The sequence below is a fragment of the Pistacia vera genome, unplaced genomic scaffold, assembly GCF_008641045.1.
Source record: "Pistacia vera cultivar Batoury unplaced genomic scaffold, PisVer_v2 Contig29, whole genome shotgun sequence".
In the NCBI taxonomy this organism is placed as follows: domain Eukaryota; kingdom Viridiplantae; phylum Streptophyta; class Magnoliopsida; order Sapindales; family Anacardiaceae; genus Pistacia; species Pistacia vera.
In genome coordinates, this window is record NW_022196101.1 from 542,581 (window position 1) to 562,359 (window position 19,779).

The 19,779-nt window shown below is 34.4% G+C and overlaps 3 protein-coding genes across 7 annotated transcripts; 2 read left to right on the forward strand and 1 right to left on the reverse strand.

Moving 5' to 3' along the window:
* Positions 1-835: 835 nt before the first annotated feature.
* LOC116134616 (laccase-4-like) lies at positions 836-3,568 on the reverse strand. Its single transcript, XM_031420296.1, has 5 exons — positions 3,461-3,568; positions 2,906-3,057; positions 2,449-2,822; positions 1,442-2,368; positions 836-1,316 (listed from the first exon to the last, which is right to left on the reverse strand). The coding sequence occupies exons 1-5, from the start codon at positions 3,545-3,547 to the stop codon at positions 1,186-1,188; spliced, it is 1,671 nt and encodes a 556-aa protein (XP_031276156.1). The 5' UTR covers positions 3,548-3,568; the 3' UTR covers positions 836-1,185.
* Positions 3,569-9,257: 5,689 nt separating this feature from the next.
* Positions 9,258-11,249, forward strand: LOC116134595 (protein NRT1/ PTR FAMILY 8.1-like). Its single transcript, XM_031420279.1, has 4 exons — positions 9,258-9,369; positions 9,474-9,691; positions 9,790-10,343; positions 10,415-11,249. Exons 1-4 carry the CDS (start codon positions 9,264-9,266, stop codon positions 11,247-11,249), a joined length of 1,713 nt encoding a protein of 570 aa, XP_031276139.1. The 5' UTR covers positions 9,258-9,263.
* Positions 11,250-15,752: 4,503 nt separating this feature from the next.
* LOC116134573 (protein NRT1/ PTR FAMILY 8.1-like) lies at positions 15,753-19,724 on the forward strand. 5 transcript variants are annotated; one of them, XM_031420254.1, is made up of 5 exons: positions 15,753-15,949; positions 16,864-17,047; positions 17,172-17,389; positions 17,708-18,258; positions 18,746-19,724. In XM_031420254.1, exons 2-5 carry the CDS (start codon positions 16,942-16,944, stop codon positions 19,575-19,577), a joined length of 1,707 nt encoding a protein of 568 aa, XP_031276114.1. In that variant the 5' UTR covers positions 15,753-15,949; positions 16,864-16,941; the 3' UTR covers positions 19,578-19,724. The 5 variants fall into 5 exon arrangements, with proteins under 5 accessions (XP_031276114.1, XP_031276118.1, XP_031276116.1 ...); XM_031420258.1 differs by having other exon boundaries at positions 16,876-17,047; XM_031420256.1 differs by lacking the exon at positions 15,753-15,949 and adding an exon at positions 16,331-16,462.
* The last annotated feature ends 55 nt before the right edge of the window (positions 19,725-19,779 follow it).

Below are 19,779 nucleotides of genomic sequence, written 5' to 3' on the forward strand. Positions count from 1 at the left end.
ATGGGCATTTGTCGATTTCCCACCTGCAAAATCTTTTCCCACCTACAAAATCAGAGGACAAAGTTGGGTGGGAGAGAGAATAAATTTTTTTATTAAAAGTCGTCTACACCCTTAAAACGACTTTTAAAAAAAAATAGAGGGAGTAAAAAAATTATTCTTAAAAATCCAACAAAAAGGCTATGGAACAAATATGGTAAACTTGACATAATCTCTAATACGAAGAGAGGGATATTTTTAGTTATGCCATAAATTCGTAAATGTAGTATATAAAGTACAAGTCGACAAGAGGAATGAAAGGTGAATGTAAAGCAAGTCGTTTTAGATTTGAAGCTTAAACGACATGTCGTTTTGTATTCTGCAAATTAATTGTCATAATAACCTCTAAAATCTTTTAGGATGCATTTAGAAAATCAAAATGGGTGGACATGGCTGGCTGCTCAGAAAATGTTGATTATTGGCATCTATATATCCACAAGATTAATTAGCCAAAATTACTCCAATGCCCACAACCTTCAGATGATTTGAAGTGATTATAAACAACATATTAAAGCTATTCATAATCCATACATGAATGACAAATTAGATCTGCAGGTTTCTCTGATTACCAAGACATGAACAGTTGCAGTGAATGAAACTGATGAATTCTCTTTACTTTACACCTTTTAATGGGAAACTTCGTTTTCAAACAACTCAATACACAAACAATTATCTGCCTCCCACACGGCAAATATTGTTAATCCTTCCTTAAGCAAACTACAGAACCATCCTTCATTAGAACTTGGACGCTAACTTTGCAAAGTGTTTCCATAAACAAAAATTTTTACAACATGTAATCTAAACCATTTGAAGAACCCAGTGTACTGATTTATTTTTGTGTTTTAATTTCTAGTTATTTTTTTACAATTGTTAAGAATCACAAGATACAATTAATTTCACTCGGAATAGCATATACCAAATGTTGTAAAAAATTTCATGAAGATTCCTTTAATAAAGTTTTCGTACAAATATAATTCAAACATGCTTGAGCAGAATTTGTTTTTTTCTCAAGATATAATATTGTATCCGGTCTTGTTATTAGCTCTCTCTTCTCATCCTCTTCTGTATAAGTGCACACTGCCTCTGCACCTCGGTTTTGATGGAAGATTTCTCTACTTCGTATAATTATGTATAAATTGTTTGAGTGACTTAGCATTTTGGAAGATCGCTTGGAGGTGGTAGAAGTGACTCATTCGGGCCTTTGCCGTTGTCAACCAAGAACGCCATCTTCAGTCCCCATGTTGTATGCACTTCCAAGTGACAGTGCATGAACCAAACTCCTGCATATATAAAATTCAAAGAAATTAGCATTTATATAACACTGTAATTTGCAGAGAAGGTCACGGAGGAAAAAGAAAAAGACCAAAATCAATGAAAATTTGTCAGAAGAATGTTAGTACTGTACCTGGATTATCTGCCCGGAATCTTATAGCAACCCATCCACCTGATGGTACTCCAATTGTGTTCCTTTCAACAGGATCAACAAGATTAAACTTCTTTTGATCTGTCTTTGGATTGTAGTTCCCTAGTCCCTTACCGACAGCGAAGAAATTAAATCCGTGCAAATGGACTGGATGGTTCTCGGGGGCAATGATCCCTGTATCTTGCAAAACAAGTTGAACTGTAGAGTTATAAGCCAGCCTGTAAACTTTAGTCCCATTAGTGGTCGCCAAGTTTGCTGGTGCGGTTCCAGTGTAGTTAAAAGTGTTTGGTGGGTTACCGGGAAAGTCGGTTGTGAATACCCCACTAATATTGAAAAAATGTGCTTGAAGTAATGCAGTAGTTGGCATAACAAATGTGACATTATTGATAGCAGCCACCACTCGGCTACCATTTGCAGCTTTGCAAGAAGGACAAGGGTTGATTCCGAGTCCTACCGTAAAGAAAAGGCTATGATCAACTGTTTGTGGGACTTTGGCTGGGTACTTTTTGGAATTAAGGCTACGAAGAGAATCAGTAAAGTTGTTAGCAACTGCGGTGGCATTTTGGGGGGGTGGTTTGGTGACAGTTGTGCGTGTACTAGAAAGCGTGCCTGAATAGTGCAATGTGGCGGTTGCAGTGACGTTGTCGACTGCAACTGGAGCGTCCATGAAAGGAGAGGCTGCAACTAGGTACTTGCCGGAATTTTGGTCAGCAGTAACAAGGACATTAGTGGTTTGTCCTGGGGCAATTACGACAGTGTCAGTTTTGAATGGTTTGACGTAGGTGGCATCAACTTCCACAACGGTAAGCTTGTGCCCTGCTATCTTGAAGAAAAGCTCTTCATTGAGTGCAGCATTGATCAAACGAAGAAGGTAGGTTTTGCCGTTTACCACAGGCAATGTATAGCCCCCTGCACATAACAGAAACAGAGCCCCAAAATTTAAAAATGAATCTAATAAACAGAAGTTTATTTATGTAATGTAATCCTACCCAGTGAAGAACAATTAGATACAGGCCCCGGCTGGCCGTTAATTGTGTGGGCATCGGAAACATTAGGTGCCAATCCTGATGTGAGAGCTTGATTGATAACGGCTTCAGTGTCTGACTTCCACCACTCAGCAAGTACAATAACCTGTTCCTTGTGGGGTTGTGGGAAGGGATATGGAACACCACGCTTAGGCAAGACAACAAGGGCACCATGGACAGTGGACCTTAGCCAGAGAATATGTGCATGCCAGAGAAGCGTGCCCCGTTGGCCTGTAATTGTGAAATTGTATATGTAGGTTTGCCCAGGCTGAATTGGACACTGTGTGATATATGCTGGTCCATCAGCCCAGCCGGTTCTCAGTTGTCGGATACCATGCCTGGAAAATTAAGTGTAATTAAATAAATCAACATTACATTTAATTGGGTTAAAGACTGAATGAATCATCTCTAGAATTCTCACCAGTGGATAGAAACATTATATTTGACATGGTTGACGACCTTGACGAGCACGGTATCATCTTCCCTTGCATAAAGAGTGGGTCCTGGGAACCTCCCATTAACTGTGACAATGGGCTTGGTCGAGCATAGTTTGGTGGAGTTTTTCATCACCACCTTTACAAGTTACCCAGAAAAGCACCAAACCTCTGTTAAAAACTTACAAATATATTGCACAAGTTTCTGCAAATGTCCTTTAAGTTTCATTCGACATGCAACACAAACTGATACAGCAAGGTTCCTCCCCGTTTTAGTTTATTAACGGTAGAATTATGAAAAATATATAAAAAATTAGAACAAAGTACCATAAAAAAGTCCAGCAGCAAGTGACCAAGATTGACATTTACATTTTCCAACAACTACGTTAACAAAAATTTACTATAACTACGTAAATATTTACATGCTTATCCGCGTGATAGATCAAAACAAACATGCAAAATGCCATGGTGAAAAGGAATGAATGAAAAACTGAAGAAGGCTACCGTGTTTTAAGTGCAACTTAAGAGGTGCATGTACTTACGTTAAACTTGTAGTGGCGAACCCTGCATTCAACTACAAGAGGAAAAACGCATGCTACAAGAAGCAAAAGTCGAAGCCAGGAGTCCATTTCGATATCTCACTCTCTCTTGTTATTGTCTATTGCTTCTTGCTTTCAGGCTTGTTGCCGTCGTATATTGAATGACGGGCTAACACTAACTTATTATTATATAGAGGATATGGGAATTGCTGTAATGTCGTTTTTCTTTGGTTAGGTGAATGAACAATAATATTATTCTTTAAAACAAGATTTCTTAAAAAATACCCAAGTTTTCTATCTTGCATGTTACATAAAGTAGTGTTAAAATACCCAAGTTTTGTATCTTGCATGTTACATAAAGTAGTGTTTCAAGGACTAATTAAGATTTGGAAATTCATCTACTTAGCTTTCTGTATTCCATTTTCTATTTATGGGAAATATTTTGGTGGGTTGGAATTTAAGGTAAATTATTTAATTATCGTCCCCACTCTTTAGAAATTAATATAGAACTACTAACTGAACCGTTGTATAATATTTAAACAATTAAATTCAATACAAAAGAAAATGTTCAGAGTCTAGAGTGTGTCAGGTTTGAAGAAAAAATAAGAGTAAAGGAACTTTTTTTTCCACCTAAGGTTTGCTTTAACCCACCCAAAAAATTTCAAAATACCACTTTTCCACCCAAAGTTAATATTTCGTTATTACCTAAAGCCGATTACGGCCGACTCTGATGGCAAAAACTCTCCCTGTCAACACCATTTAAAACTTCGATCTCCTTTCTATAAAACCTCTCTCGCTCCGACACCTAATTTCTTATCGATTACTGGCCACAACAAAGCTAAGGCTTCATGTTCTTAGCCAATTTTCCACTAATTCAGATGGCGAATATTCAATCGATCAACACCATTCAATCGACCGGCATCCACTCTACGAAACTCCTCTTATCCTGGCTCTTGATAATTAGCTAAACGTCGGCCAAGAAAGTGAAGTATATTTTGGGTATTAACGGAATATAAACTTTGGGTGGGAAAGTGGTATTTTGAAACTTTTTTAGTGGGAAAGTGTTTTTAAAGCAAATCTTGGGTAGGAAATAGTCGTTTACTTAAAAAAATAAAACCTAATGCTAGTTAAAACTAACATAAATTGAACTGTGATAATTATGAGTCAACTGAATTGGTAGCGTGGAAATTTATTATTTTCACCTCTACAGATCAACTGTTAGGTTGAATTTCATTTTATTAGGTCAATATATGCATGTATATAACTGTATATAAATGCATTTAGGTTTCTATAATTGAATATATTCATGTACTTGAGCATTGCGCAATACCGTTGGAGTTATTACTTGCTCTATCTAATCAAGCCCATTTCAATCAAATTGTAGGAACAGCAACCTGATAGTTTTACTGCTTTTTCTTGCAAGTTTTATAGATGGTAAGTTTCAATCTTTAACTGATGGGATTTTCAAATGACAAGAACAAGAACTGACATGTCCATTGTCCCATTGCTACAATTAAAATAGACGACATGTCACCTCTTCTTGCGTAATGGGTTAAGTTTATATTTACTTATATTTTCTACGTACTATCATTATGAATCAAAAAATAAAAATAAAAAGCAATTAATTGTTGCTTCTAGAATGCATTGATATAATACTAAAAAGTATCATCATTTATCAAATGACGCAATGAGAAACGTCTTTGACCGATGTTTGGGTCGCTACACAATTTTAGAAAAGCTTTGCAAAGTCTTAAGCTTTTAAATCGTTGTATTATTTAAAGACTAAACTTGGAAAGCTTACGAAAGAGTGAACGTATATATGCTTGTATTCTAATCAAAATGCTTACCCATGAAGATAATCAACGGTTGAGAAATGGCTTTCATATCATGCATCAGATGGTAACACTACAAAAGCTATATCATCATCATGAGTTGTTTGAAAGTTAAGATTAAACAAACGGTGGGTAAGTAATAGTAGTTGGCAACTCATCGAAACCCTATTTGATTATCCATTACTTCTTTTCTTTTTCTGATGAAATCTGCACAGTGGAGATGATTTAAGTGGCCCGTCAGAGGTAATTAATCATGCTTTGATAAAACTGAAAGTTTGTGTTTTAACGTTATTATATGTCATTGTTTAATTATAATTAAAGTTTGGAGCGCTTTTTATATATACTGTGGCGGCAAGCTTAATTTGACTTTGTGCATGCATGGCAGGTTTGGTTTCACTTTCATATTTTATTTTATCTGAGCTCAAACCCTAAGCGATTGCGAGTTCTCAACTTATTACAACTTTAAGATAAGATTGTAACAACTGCTGTTTCTTTCATCACCAACATTCACATGTACAAAAAACAGAACAGATTAATTACATTCTCGGGATTTTTGTCTGCTTCTTTCTTTTTGGACATATGGTTTTTTATTTTTCTGCCTTAAATTTGAAGAAAATAAGGTTCACCATCTAGTTTGGGTTATTGTAATGAGGGCACGTGTCTTTTTCTTTTTATATATAGGAGTCATGGTAAATGTTTTACATGATTTTTGAATGAAATTCATGTAAAACATTTCAAAAAGAGATGATTATTTATTGGTAAGGCATAGTGGCCGATAATACATGGTTAATTCTAATGGGACAATATCTTATACGTCAACTTAATTATTTAATGAAATTATATAAAATTATCTCTGGGTGATCGAGTAGTTTGAGAATAACTTTTGGGTATATTACTCAAGAGGTTCTGAATTCGAATCCCTCATCGATTGTTAATAGATGTAGTCACTGAAACTCTTATTTGACTAGTAGTTCTAGGGTTCTAGAAAGTTAGTTGAGGTCCACGTAAACTGTCCGGATACTCCTTGTCATAAAAAAAAAAAAAATGAAACTATATAATAAAAATAAATTTATATGAATTTGTTGGAACTTAATTGTGTGGCTTGAGGTGAAAGAAAACTGTAAGTTTCGGTATCACATGTACATGTGGGGTATTTGTTGATAAAAGAGGTGACGGTAAAATGTGAAAATGCCATTTTTAAGAATGGTGTCTGTTTCATTTTCAAAAGAGTTGGAGAGAATGTGGGACTTAGTGACTGTCTCTTTGATCTAACATTGGTGATGGTGAGTGTACCGTACCTTAGATGGTACTCTAGTACTCAACCTAATTTCATCCCCACTTTATCATTTTCACTTTCGTTAGTTTCTTGATTTCAGTCTTCCACCTTATAATTAATATATCTATATTATCAACGTATTACATTTCTTACTGAGATAATAAGTTACTAAAACCATATAATATATATATTTTGGACAAGATGAAATGTCATATTTACAGTTACAACTGACCCAAATCAATGCGGTGGATAGATATATTTATGCAATCAATTTTAAAAGGAAATTCAAGGTCATACATCATCGGACATTGTGAAATTAGTTAATTTTTAAGAATATATTTAGGAATGGATGTATACCCAACCTCATTAAGTCAAAACATTAATAGTTGTTCCAATGAAATTACGTTTCATCTAATTAAATCTTTCCACTAATCACATCTTAATATAGTAGAACCTCTTTATAGACATAATGTTTGATCAATTAAATTTATTATCATAAGGAGATTATAATTTAATAGAGGTGTAGTTACAATAATTTTTGTTTTGATTTCTTATTTTATAATTCATGTTTTAGTAGTATTAGGATTTCAATTCATTGTTTTAATAGCATTAGGATAGCACAGAAATTGATATCAAAGAGTCACTGTAAAATTGAGTGATCAGATTCAACAACTTCACTATACTGATAAAATAGATATTAATGTCTTCCTCAATAATCCAAATGAGCAACTAGTCGTGTATATTTAAACTGAAAAAGAAATCATCACTGGAATTAGACAAGAAGAGGAAGGAGATAATCTTAAGGATGATAGTATGGAAATACCAAAAATTTCATGCCAAGAAGCTCTAAACATGCTTGGGAGCTAGAAATATTTTGGCTTCAATAAGAAGGTGTACATGCTAATAACTTGTTATGTACCCATAAGATAAAAGATGTGGTAACAACTCTAAAACATAAATCATTATCCCAAACAACTTTAGATAAATATTTTATTTCATCTTAAATCTTTAATGTAACATATATAGCATATATTTTTTGCAATATGCATATGATTATTACTATGTAGAGGCAAGTTCCTTAAGACGGGATTTAGAAAAATTATAACTTATTATAATATGAAATTTATTTTTATTTATAACTAGCTTAAATTGGGATCAAAAGTTTTTATGACTACATAAAAGTTATTCATATATAGAATATCACTATAAAGATGTTATACTGTATAACAATAATTTTATTTAGAAAAGTTATTGATTACTACTTTACGCCCCTATATAATTTCATAACAACACTCAATTTCATAATTTTCTACACCAATGATAAAGTACATATAGGACTTAAACTTTTCTTATGAACGTGTATATCAAATCACTATTATACTATTAAATTATATCTTTTTATTGTGACTTTTCGTCCTCATCTACCACCTTTATTGTTTACTTTTGAAGTAAATATACAATTATAAAATTTTATTTGATTAATGAATGTACAAGATCATACATTTATCCGATAAAAGATATTTCCATTAAAAGAATAGCATAATTATTAAAGGGAAGTGATTTTTGGCCCCATCTAATTGATTGCATGAAATTGATCATGAAAATATGGATTAGGGTATAAAATAGAGTATGAGTATACTTATAACATCCTTTTTAATAATTTCTTTGAGTTAACAACTTTTTTCCACACAAATAATAGTTTAATGACACTTCACTGTCTATGGACTTTTAAAATATCATTTTATTATTCAAATCTATACTTTAGTAGCAAATAGAAGGCAAACTCGGTCCAGACTGTTGGGGCATTTGAAGAGGGGGGCCGATGAGTTTTTTGGTGGTGGAAGGTTGGATTTTGGTGGATGAGAGTGATCTGAATTAATCGCTTGATTGCCGATGATTGGCATGGTCGACGGGAGTAGGGTTTGAGAGATTTTGATGAGTAATTATCAAAGAAGAGAATGGTGGTGATGCAGGGTCACAACTATGTCGAAACCAGAAATGGAATATAAATCTAGGTAGTAAAATGATATTTTAAAAGTTTATGAGTGAAAAAGTATCATTAAGCCATTATTTGGGTGGGAAAATGTACGTTTACTCAATTTTCTTTAAGGTTAAACTTGTAAAAAAAATGTCAAAAAATAAACAAATAAATAAATAATGCTATTGATCAATTAAATGGGGCTCAAAATCACTTCCCATTATTAAATGGAGCCAAGGTTCAACTCAACTATTTTAGGCCCAACCCATGCTTTATTCATGGCCCAAAGCCAGCTTGTCTATTGAGGAGTTTCCACAACTTCTAATAGGAAAAGAATGCAGACACAACCCTCACTGGTCATTCGTAATAACTCAGTCTTCCTATGAAAGTGTGCCCAAACCAAGAAGTTAGAGAAAAGAGTGTCATATAAATATAGTTCATTTCTAGATATATGATATCTAGAAATCATAACTAACCCAGCGAGCGATAATGTCAGGTCTTAACAATACATTGAAGGATTGGATAGTATTGCGTGCCCATTATTTTTTAAAATGAAACTCTTTTCAGCTTACTGCACTGTAAGCAATTTCTCTTATACGAAGGATATAATGCTAAATCCTTCAGGTAATAAATCGATTATGTACCAATTGTGATAGTAGATATGAGATAGCGGAAACTGAAGGTCAAACCGTCGAAGTAACAAAGAAAATCTACCGAACAATGGCAGAAGAAAATATCTATGCTAAAGATGGAACAACTGATTTCTGCAACAATCCTGCCATCAGGAAGGAAAAAGGAACTTGGAAAGCATGCCCTTATATCCTAGGTATTTTTTTATAAAGTTTGTGTTATAGCTCTCTGTGTTTTATTGCTCTTTTGATATGATAATTTAGAAATGTTTGTTATCAACATATCTTGGATGTACCACAGGAAATGAATGCTGTGAAAGATTGGCGTACTATGGTATCAACACAAACCTGGTTAATTATCTCAAATTCAAACTAAACCAGCCAAGTGTTGTAGCTGTTAATAATGTCACCAATTGGTCTGGAACGTGCTATGTCATGCCACTTATTGGAGCCTTTCTAGCCGATGCCTACTTGGGAAGATATTGGACAATTGCCAGTTTCTCTATCATTTATGTAATTGTAAGTAAATTGAATCATTTAACTGTTATTTCACATATATAATATCTAAAAATTAAAGCCATCTGATATATATATATATTTTTTTTTTTTTTTTGCAGGGGATGACAATATTAACAATGTCAGCATCTCTCCATGGACTGAAGCCAACATGTGATGAAAAAAATGTTTGCCACCCAACAGGGTTACAGATTGCAGTATTTTTTGTAGGACTTTATCTGATAGCTTTGGGAACTGGAGGGATTAAGCCTTGTGTTTCATCATTTGGTGCTGATCAATTCGATGACTCCGATGAAACGGAGAAGAAAAAGAAGGGTTCTTTCTTTAATTGGTTCTATTTTTCCATTAATATTGGTGCTCTTGTTGCTGCTTCTTGTCTTGTTTGGATACAAACAAACGTTGGTTGGGGTTGGGGCTTCGGCATCCCTGCAGTGGCTATGGCCATTGCCGTTGTAAGTTTCTTCTCGGGTACTCGGTTGTATCGAAACCAAAGGCCAGGAGGGAGTCCCTTGACCCGAATCTGCCAAGTGCTAGTCGCTTCTTTCAGGAAAACTCGGACACCAGTGCCCGCTGACAAGTCTCTTCTATACGAGACCGCTGATGAGAAATCTTTTGTCATAGGAAGCCGCAAGCTTGATCATACAAAGCACTTAAGGTATAGTTTACAAACTACAATTTACTTATTGTTTTACATATACATAAGTACTAACAGATTTATATCATCAGTTTTTTTGACAAAGCAGCTGTGGAGACCCCATCAGATCGTATAAAAGGGTCCATAAATGCTTGGAGACTATGCACAGTGACTCAGGTTGAAGAGCTTAAGTCCATTATAAGATTGCTTCCAATATGGGCAACCGGCATTATATTTTCTGCTGTATACAGTCAAATGGGCACCTTGTTTGTCCTGCAAGGCAACACAATGGACCTTCACATGGGCAGCAGCTCATTTGAAATCCCCTCAGCTTCACTTTCCCTCTTCGACACAATCAGTGTCATCTTTTGGGTACCGGTTTACGACCGTCTAATCGTGCCATTTGCGAGAAAGTTCACAGGCCATAAAAGCGGATTCACTCAGCTTCAACGCATAGCAATCGGCCTAGTCATCTCAATTTTCGCTATGCTGGCTGCAGGAACTCTGGAGCTTGTGAGGCTCCGCGAAGTAAAGAAACACAATTACTATGAACTTAAACACATTCCAATGTCAATTTTCTGGCAGGTGCCGCAATACTTCATTATCGGGTGTGCTGAAGTGTTCACCTTTATTGGGCAATTGGAGTTCTTTTATGAGCAGGCCCCTGATGCCATGAGAAGCCTGTGCTCGGCTCTGTCACTGACGACTGCGGCATTGGGGAACTATTTGAGCACAATGCTGGTTAATACTGTTACAGATTTGAGCACTAGGCATGGTAAATCTGGGTGGATACCAGACAACTTAAACTATGGTCATCTTCACTACTTCTTTTGGCTTTTGGCTTCATTGAGTGTCCTCAATTTGGGAGCATATCTTCTGGTTGCTAGGTGGTATACATACAAGAGGCCCTTGGTATCCACTCATTGATTAATTTGCACGTTTCTGGCGAATTAGTATTATTTGATTTGCATTAGCAACTTCATTTTTACATGAAATTGGTACTTATTCTGGTATTAATACATTTTATTTATAAGAAAATAAAGAAATACAATATTTGTTTTGAACTCGTAGAAGCATATCAAATATTAAGATGAACAATACGTGAAATACTGAAATATATCACTTTCACACAAAAGATACGATTTTTACCTTAATTCAGTGTAAAATTTATGTTTACAAATGTGAAAACAAATATATTAATATTATAAAGATATAGAAGTCTAACATACAATATGATAATATCATCTCAATACCTAGCTAGTAACAATCTCCCAATACTGCACCAAATAATATGGTACTTGTCAAAGCTCCAAATTAACGATATCCTGGAAGAGTGTTAATTAAAACTCTCAACATCTCAATAAGCCATAGAAGTGACGAAAGTTAGGCCAAAAAACAACTAAAACAAATCTTGTAAGCAAGTAACTCTAAGGAGTTGGTCTGGCAAGAAAGTTTGCTCTCTTTATTGATTTTCTGGGTTTAAACCTTGAAATCATCTATCACATTTGTGACTTACCTTAGAATTTTAGGTTAAAAGGATATTCAATAGGTCTCGAAGATTATTTGAAATACGCGCAAACTAGATGAGACACCCCAATTATAAAATAATAATAATAATAAATTAATAAATGAAAAACTCTTGTAAGGGAGTTAAGAATAGAAAGTTTGAAAATGATGGGCACAACACAACTATGAGGTAAACTCTCACTATCAGTCAACAACTTCCTCGATAATGACAATAAGCTATGAATTAATTAACTATAACTCCTATTTAATTATATAGATTTGGATTTGTTATTAAGTTAATGCTAGACAAAGACCAATGTGAACCCACATTCCACAAGGCAATTGATAGTGTCAACAAAAGTATTCCTAGTGTCAATCTCTGTTTTAAAACCCAGACCGGACTATCCGGTCGAAACGGTTCGATCGGGGTCCAGCAGCTTCTCCTGACCAGTTCGATCGGGACCCGACAGCTTCTCCAGTCCGGTTCAGGGTTTAGGGGGATATTGTAATATTTCAAATTTATATGGTCAACTTTATAATGTTTTAGGGGTGTTTTGGAGAGATTTCAAAAGTTTAGAGATTAACTGATAATTTTTTGGGATATTTTTAAATAAATAAAAATTTTAGGGACTACTTCGAAATTTTTAGGGATATTTTGTAATATACTAAAATTTAAGGGATTAATATAAAATTTTAAAAAAACTAAATTATTGCTGACGTCATCGGTCCAACCGGTTGACCCGTGACTCGGGCAGTAGGACGAGTTGCCCTCCTATCCGGGTTTTAAAACAATGGGGTCAACCATATGATAAGAAAAGCGATTTGAATAACTTATTATAATGTAAATTATGTAAACATGATGAGATGATGATGTAGGCCAAGAACAAAATTAAAACAAATGTGCAAACAATAACCTAATCCAAACCCACTAACTCCAAGCATGCCTTGTGCTTTGATTAATGTTTGACTCTTCTGAATTTGATAGTGCCTTCATGGTTATCTCAGGTTCAACATATTATTAAATAGATTGTCTACTTGTTAGTAAACTTTCAGAATGGACAACCATAATTGCCCAATACTCCTACCACTTAACAAAAACAGATGTGACAGTGTTACATATAATGTGTTATTTCAAAGCATACTTCATTTTACTATTATTTAACGAAAAAATTAACACAAAAATGACAATCTTTCGTGAAATTGTTTATATATACCTATATATTTTAATGGAAATATTGTGAAGTTTTTAAGGTGAAGGTCAAAGTTGAGCGTATAGTCGTTTACATCATAAACCCTAAAAATTAAATGTCAATGACTGGGTACTTACCTTTAGTATGCACCTTATAAACTTCAGAACATCCACACTTAAAAATTTTGGTCATTTCTTATCTATTTGTATCTCAATGCTTGTTAGATACGTAAGATTGATAGCACATAAATTTAATTTATGTAATCCCAATCATTGAACCACAAAACCAATATAGTTTCCATTCAATGACGGTCTAAGATACACATATTAGTTTATAAAATACTGAATAATTAAATTAGGAATAAGACAAACATGATTGTGTCATAATTCAATGTAGAAAGCCTTTTCTGAAATCTGTAATTGATCGATTGTTGATCATAAGGACTTGTCTTCCGTTTCAGTAACACACAGAATGATGATATTTTGAAATGGAGTTAGAACTATCGTACATTTAGAAAGGGGACTTAAGCCTTTTTAATAATAATTTATTGATCCCTCCCTTTACCGTCTTAATAAATTACGTAGCCACACTTACAATTTCATTATATATATACTTGATTTTATTAAAATTAAAACATAATTAATGGTAGTCCACATACTGAAAATTTCCAACAAGTTAAAGTCCAGAATATTTAATTTACAATTCGGATACAAATTTTCTTGATAATCGTGAAACTGTTTATATATATATATATTTTAATGCAAACACGCTGAAGTTTTTAACGTGTAGATCAAAGTTGAGATCCTAGTAAAACTGTTCATACATACATATATATTTTAATACGAACATTCTAAAGTTTTTAATGTGTAGATTAAAGTTAAATTAAAAGTTAGGGATTAGACATTCACCTTAGTATTTGCGTGAAAAACTTCAAAACATACACACCTAAGAATTTTGAAGTTTTTATATATATAATCTTTAGTGTGAACATTCCGAAGTTTTTAATATATGAATCAAAGTTGAGTGTCTAATACTAATAGTTCACTTCACAAATCCTAAATTTAAAAGTCAATAATTAGACGAAAGCGATTAGACGATTCACCTTTATGCCGGTTAAAAACTTTTACACCTAAGTATATAAGTCATTTCTTATGTTTTTCAATGCTTGTTAGAAAAATTCAAGAGCATTACTATTTAATTTTCAATTCGAATACAACTTTTCCTCTTTAAAACAAAGAAATAATGAAAAGAAAAAAAAAAAATGGGAACTTAATATTCCACAACGTCCTACCCTGCAAAGAAAAAAAGGAGGATTTCACATGGATTATTGCTGAATTGATCAATAGCCCAAAAAAGTGCTTTAAACTTAAGACTTTTTTATGTTTTAACTTTTAAGCACAAGATTCCGTATTAAAATCAACTTTAAACTCCGTTATTGATATAGCCCCACCTTTAACTTTAAAGATAGATTCACACACCGTCATCCATATGGCCGCTACCAGAAGGATCCGTGGCCTATTTTACCTTTCCCCCAACGCAACAGCACGCGTGAACATATTTTTGGACTCAAAATTATTTATGTATTATATATATGAAATCGTCCACATACAGAATTACCCAAATTATAAGATGCATCTATAAAAACAGGATCCCATTATTAATGGTAAAACAGGAATCATTATTAAATCTTCCAGATTTTTAGCCTTGATTTTCCTCTCCCCCATAATTTCCTATATTGCTTTTTAGCCCTTTTGTTGTTTCGATTTCCCAATGACAATACTAGGGATAGGGGGATTTAGTTCCGGGTACTCTATATTTTTTTAAGGAATCGAAACTAGAACCGACGGTTCCTTGAAATTTGGAACCGGAACCTATAACAACGGTTCTGATTCTGGGTACTCTATAAAATTATGTGACCCCCAAAAGTTTTTTAAATGACAAAAAAAACCCTTAAAAACTTATAAATACGCCCCCACCTGGCACTTGTTAATGAAAATAAAATTATAAATTCAAAACTACAAACTCCATTACTTTGTAAAGATAGATTCTCAAAAGTCAAACCAACTTACTTAAATGTGAAATATAAATGTAAATATATTCATATTACTTTTTCTACAAAAGTTTTTATTAACCCTCCTACTCTTTAAGTTTATTTTATATTAGTCTCGGTTCCAGGTTCCGGTTACCAAAATTTAGAACCGGAACCTATCCGTTGACGCCCGATTTCGAGTAGGAACCGGAACCAAACCTCGGATACCTGCCGGTTTCGGTTCCAATCGGTTCTTTTGAACACTCCTAACTAGGGATGTTCATTGGATCCAAACCAATCGTCTTTACTAAATCCAATCAATTTAATAAAATTGTATTCAATTGAATAAAAAATTAATTCATCTCGTCTAAATCCAATTTGATTTTACACCATATTAAATAATTTGACGTTAGACAACTATTAGATAATTTAAACATAGAAAAACAATTATATTAAAAATTTCAGACTAGTACTTTTGTTACAAAGAAACGTGAGTTGGTTTTCCATTACAAAAATAATAGACTAAAATGTATAAATCCCAAGACAAAACCAGGCAAAGGAAATAATAGAAAATGACGGGGGTGAAAATGAAAAACAGGAGAAATGAGATATGGAAAAGGAAAACAAACACGTACAAAAAACAAACGTAAATTAAATTAAAAAAAATATAAAGATTTTGTATTTGTATTTGTATTTGTATTCGTCTCAATTCAGAACTCCAATCCAATTCTCTGATGAATAAGGCGTGATTGTGAAGGAGTAGGAACCGGACCTCGACTCGTGTCCTGGTTTTACTCTTATTCCCATTTCTCTTTCATATCGTATTAATACCCACCAGGCCAAACTCTTCACTCATTTATCTCCCTTCTCCACTTCAAAGTTCAACCATTACTCACCCTCAGGTACCCTTAACTCCATTTTTTCTTTCTCTTTTTCATTATTTTAATTGCATGCAATTTAAAATCATTTCTTTCTCTATTTTTAGATCTGTTTAAGAATGATTTTCTTTGCATGATTCTTGATTCTTACCATGGCTGTTTTCCTTTATTGCCTATCGGCATATTTTTGTTTTTGTTTGATTTCGACTATCATCGTAACGTAACAGTGACGAATCTTCAGTTCTATAATTCATTAAATACTGATTGTTCAGACTTAACTTTTTATTATTTTTATAATTTTAGTTGACCTTTGACTTCAGTAATAATGTTTTATACCACCGTTACGCTTGTGCGGTTGTGCCAGAGAATCTTGTGTGTAATTTTATTATAATAAAATGGAATTTTATGGATTCTTTGATGATGACAAATATCTCTTTGCGGACCATCTTTGACCTTATCGTCTCTTCCCTTAATTTTTTACTCTAGGTGGAGTTCATAATTTCCTACCTTACTTTCAAAATCATCTTGACAAAAAAGGTAGGTTTTTTTATTTAGAGGTGTGTCCGGACTGTGCTGTCTCGGTCATGCTTAAGCTAACTTGGTTTTTATATGATGAGATTCTGATTATAGTGTCATAACTGTTTGTGGGATTATCTCATAGTATCGTGGTATTAATTACGTACCTTATTTGACAACATTTATTGAATTTCCCTATAATCTTGAATATATATATAGGTATATGTGTGTGAATATAACTATATAAGGTAGGTGAATTGATTCAATTGATATATAATTATTGTGCTCTGTTGAGTTGCCAGGAAATGGAATCCCTGGTAATATTTTGTGCGTTTAACTATTGTAACGATGACTGTTATTCTTGATGTTGTTTATTCATATCATGTGAATTCGTTCAATCTAAGAATTAGTGAATTGCGCAGCTGATTTTGTAGGTGATTTGTTGAGAGAAAAAAGAAAAAGAAAAAAGCAAGTATATCTAGCAAATTTGAAAGGATAACATGGTGGAAGAAGATGTCTATACAAAAGATGGGACGGTGGATATCAATAAAAATCCAGCTAATAAGAAGAAAACTGGAAATTGGAAGGCATGCCGCTTTATTCTTGGTAGGGTTTAACAATTACTTTGTTGTTGTCTTGAATGAATTTAATATTAGCTGTGTTTCATTCTTTGTGATATCTGATAATCCTGAGATGTTGTAACACTTGCAACTTTTACTTTTTCTTGCAGGAAATGAATGCTGCGAGAGGTTGGCATATTATGGGATGAGTACTAATCTGGTGAATTATCTCCAAAAGCAGCTCAGTCAGGGAAATGTTACTGCATCAAACAATGTTACAAATTGGTCAGGAACCTGCTATATCACACCATTGATTGGAGCATTCCTTGCGGATTCTTACTTGGGTAGATACTGGACCATTGCCAGTTTCTCAATCCTCTATGTTTTTGTAAGTTTTTGATTAAAAAATGAAACGTACATAAGTGCTTGAATTGGATGAGTTTTCAGCCTCTCAAGTTTATGGATATTGATGAATAGTCAATTTAACTGTAAAATTGATCGTCAAGTCAAGCCACATTTTTTTTTATTGCTTATGCTCTTATTTTTGGTCTTTGTGAACTTTGTTTTCACTGAAACTTCCCAGTGAGGTTTATGATTGATATAGACTGGGAATTAGGAACACTGGCCAAGACATCATTTTTGCTAAAGCTTGTTGTCAAACTGGTTTATTTTGCCTGGAAATGATGAATTCTTATTTTACTCACAGGGGATGACACTGTTAACATTGACTTCTTCAGTCACTGGATTGAAACCACGGTGCGATAAGGATGCCTGCCATGCAACAATGACACAAACTGCAGTCACCTTCACTGCACTGTACTTGATTGCTCTTGGTACTGGTGGAATTAAGCCATGTGTCTCATCTTTTGGTGCAGATCAATTTGATGAAACTGATGACGTTGAGAGAAAGAAGAAGAGCTCTTTTTTTAATTGGTTTTACCTTTCTATCAATATTGGTGCACTTATTGCTTCCTCTGTTCTTGTCTGGATACAAATGAACGTAGGCTGGGGTTGGGGGTTTGGAATCCCAGCAGCTGCAATGGCCATTGCAGTAGTGTTTTTCTTCACTGGTAGTCGGTTGTATCGGATACAAAAACCTGGAGGCAGTCCTATTACAAGGATGTTCCAGGTTATAGTTGCATCCTTTAGAAAAGCAAATGTAAAAGTTCCTGCTGATAAGTCTCTTCTTTATGAGACTACAGATGAGGAATGCAGTATCCAAGGAAGCCGCAAACTCGAGCCAACAGACAAATTTAAGTAAGTTTATCAACTGCTATGCCATAGCCTGGTCTTATCTGAGGTTTTTTTTTTATTCACGAATCAGCTAGAAGTATCTAAATTATTCTTCACTAGCTCACTTGCATATAATTTTTTGAGTGTACGGTAGTTAAATAAATCTCTTGGTCAGTAGTCTCATATAAAGCTCACAAGATTCATTGTTGCTTTGACTCCTTAAGTTTATTTATGTTGTGTTGGTTAGTTAAAAGCTGCATAAGAGTTAGTCTCTGAAAAATTACATCCCAATAAGAGAGCATATAAGTTTGCATTTTATGAACTTATATTTGCCTCCATAAATACTGTTAACATGATCAGCAATCTGGTTTAGGAAGACTGAAGTAGCCAGATCCCCTGGAACCATTTCCTGGAGCTTTAATATTTAACCATGTTTGAAACAGTTCTAAGCTCCTCGGTTTCTGAATTTGTATGGTTTATTAGTCATCTAAACAAAATTGTTATATTGCAGGTTTTTTGACAAGGCTGCAGTTGAGACTCAGACAGATCGCGTCAAGGGCTTTGCAAACCCATGGAGACTCTGTACTGTAACTCAAGTTGAGGAGCTCAAGGCCATAATCAGATTGCTGCCAGTATGGGCATCTGGAATTGTCTTCGCAACTGTGTACAGTCAAATGAGCACTATGTTTGTTTTACAAGGCAACACTATGGACCAACACATGGGACCTCACTTCACGATTCCCTCCGCATCCCTCTCCCTCTTTGACACTCTCAGTGTAATATTCTGGGCTCCTGTATATGATCAAGTCATCGTTCCAGTTGTGAGGAAATTCACAGGTCATGAGCGAGGCTTCACTCAACTCCAAAGAATGGGAATCGGACTTGTCATTTCCACAGTTGCCATGATAGTTGCTGGAGTTTTGGAGATTGTTAGGCTCAACTTTGTCAGGAGGCACAATTACTATGATCTGGAGTACATTCCCATGTCGATTTTCTGGCAAGTCCCACAGTATTTTCTAGTTGGTTGTGCAGAAGTTTTTACTTTCATTGGGCAGTTAGAATTCTTCTATGATCAAGCACCCGATGCCATGAGAAGCTTGTGCTCAGCACTATCACTTACAACTGTTGCATTAGGTAACTACTTGAGCACTCTGCTGGTGACCGTTGTGACTAAAGTGACCACAAGGCATGGAAAGCTCGGTTGGATTCCAGATAATTTGAACAGGGGTCACCTTGACCATTTCTACTGGCTCTTGGCCATCCTCAGTTTAATAAACTTCCTTGTGTATCTATGGATTTCCAAGTGGTATACCTACAAGAAGGCAACGGGGCGTGCACGTTGATGCAAAGATGGATTATAAAAGTATGAGTAGGAGTTTCAGTTTTACTTGTGTTTCTGGTAATTATAAAATATGGAATTACTTGTTTGAGATTGACTGACCAAATGCTTGTAAATACTGTTTCATGTATCCAGTTTTTTGTGCTTCATATTCTTCGTTTAAAACTATTTGGTTATATGTTTGTTTAACATTTGAATTGATTCGA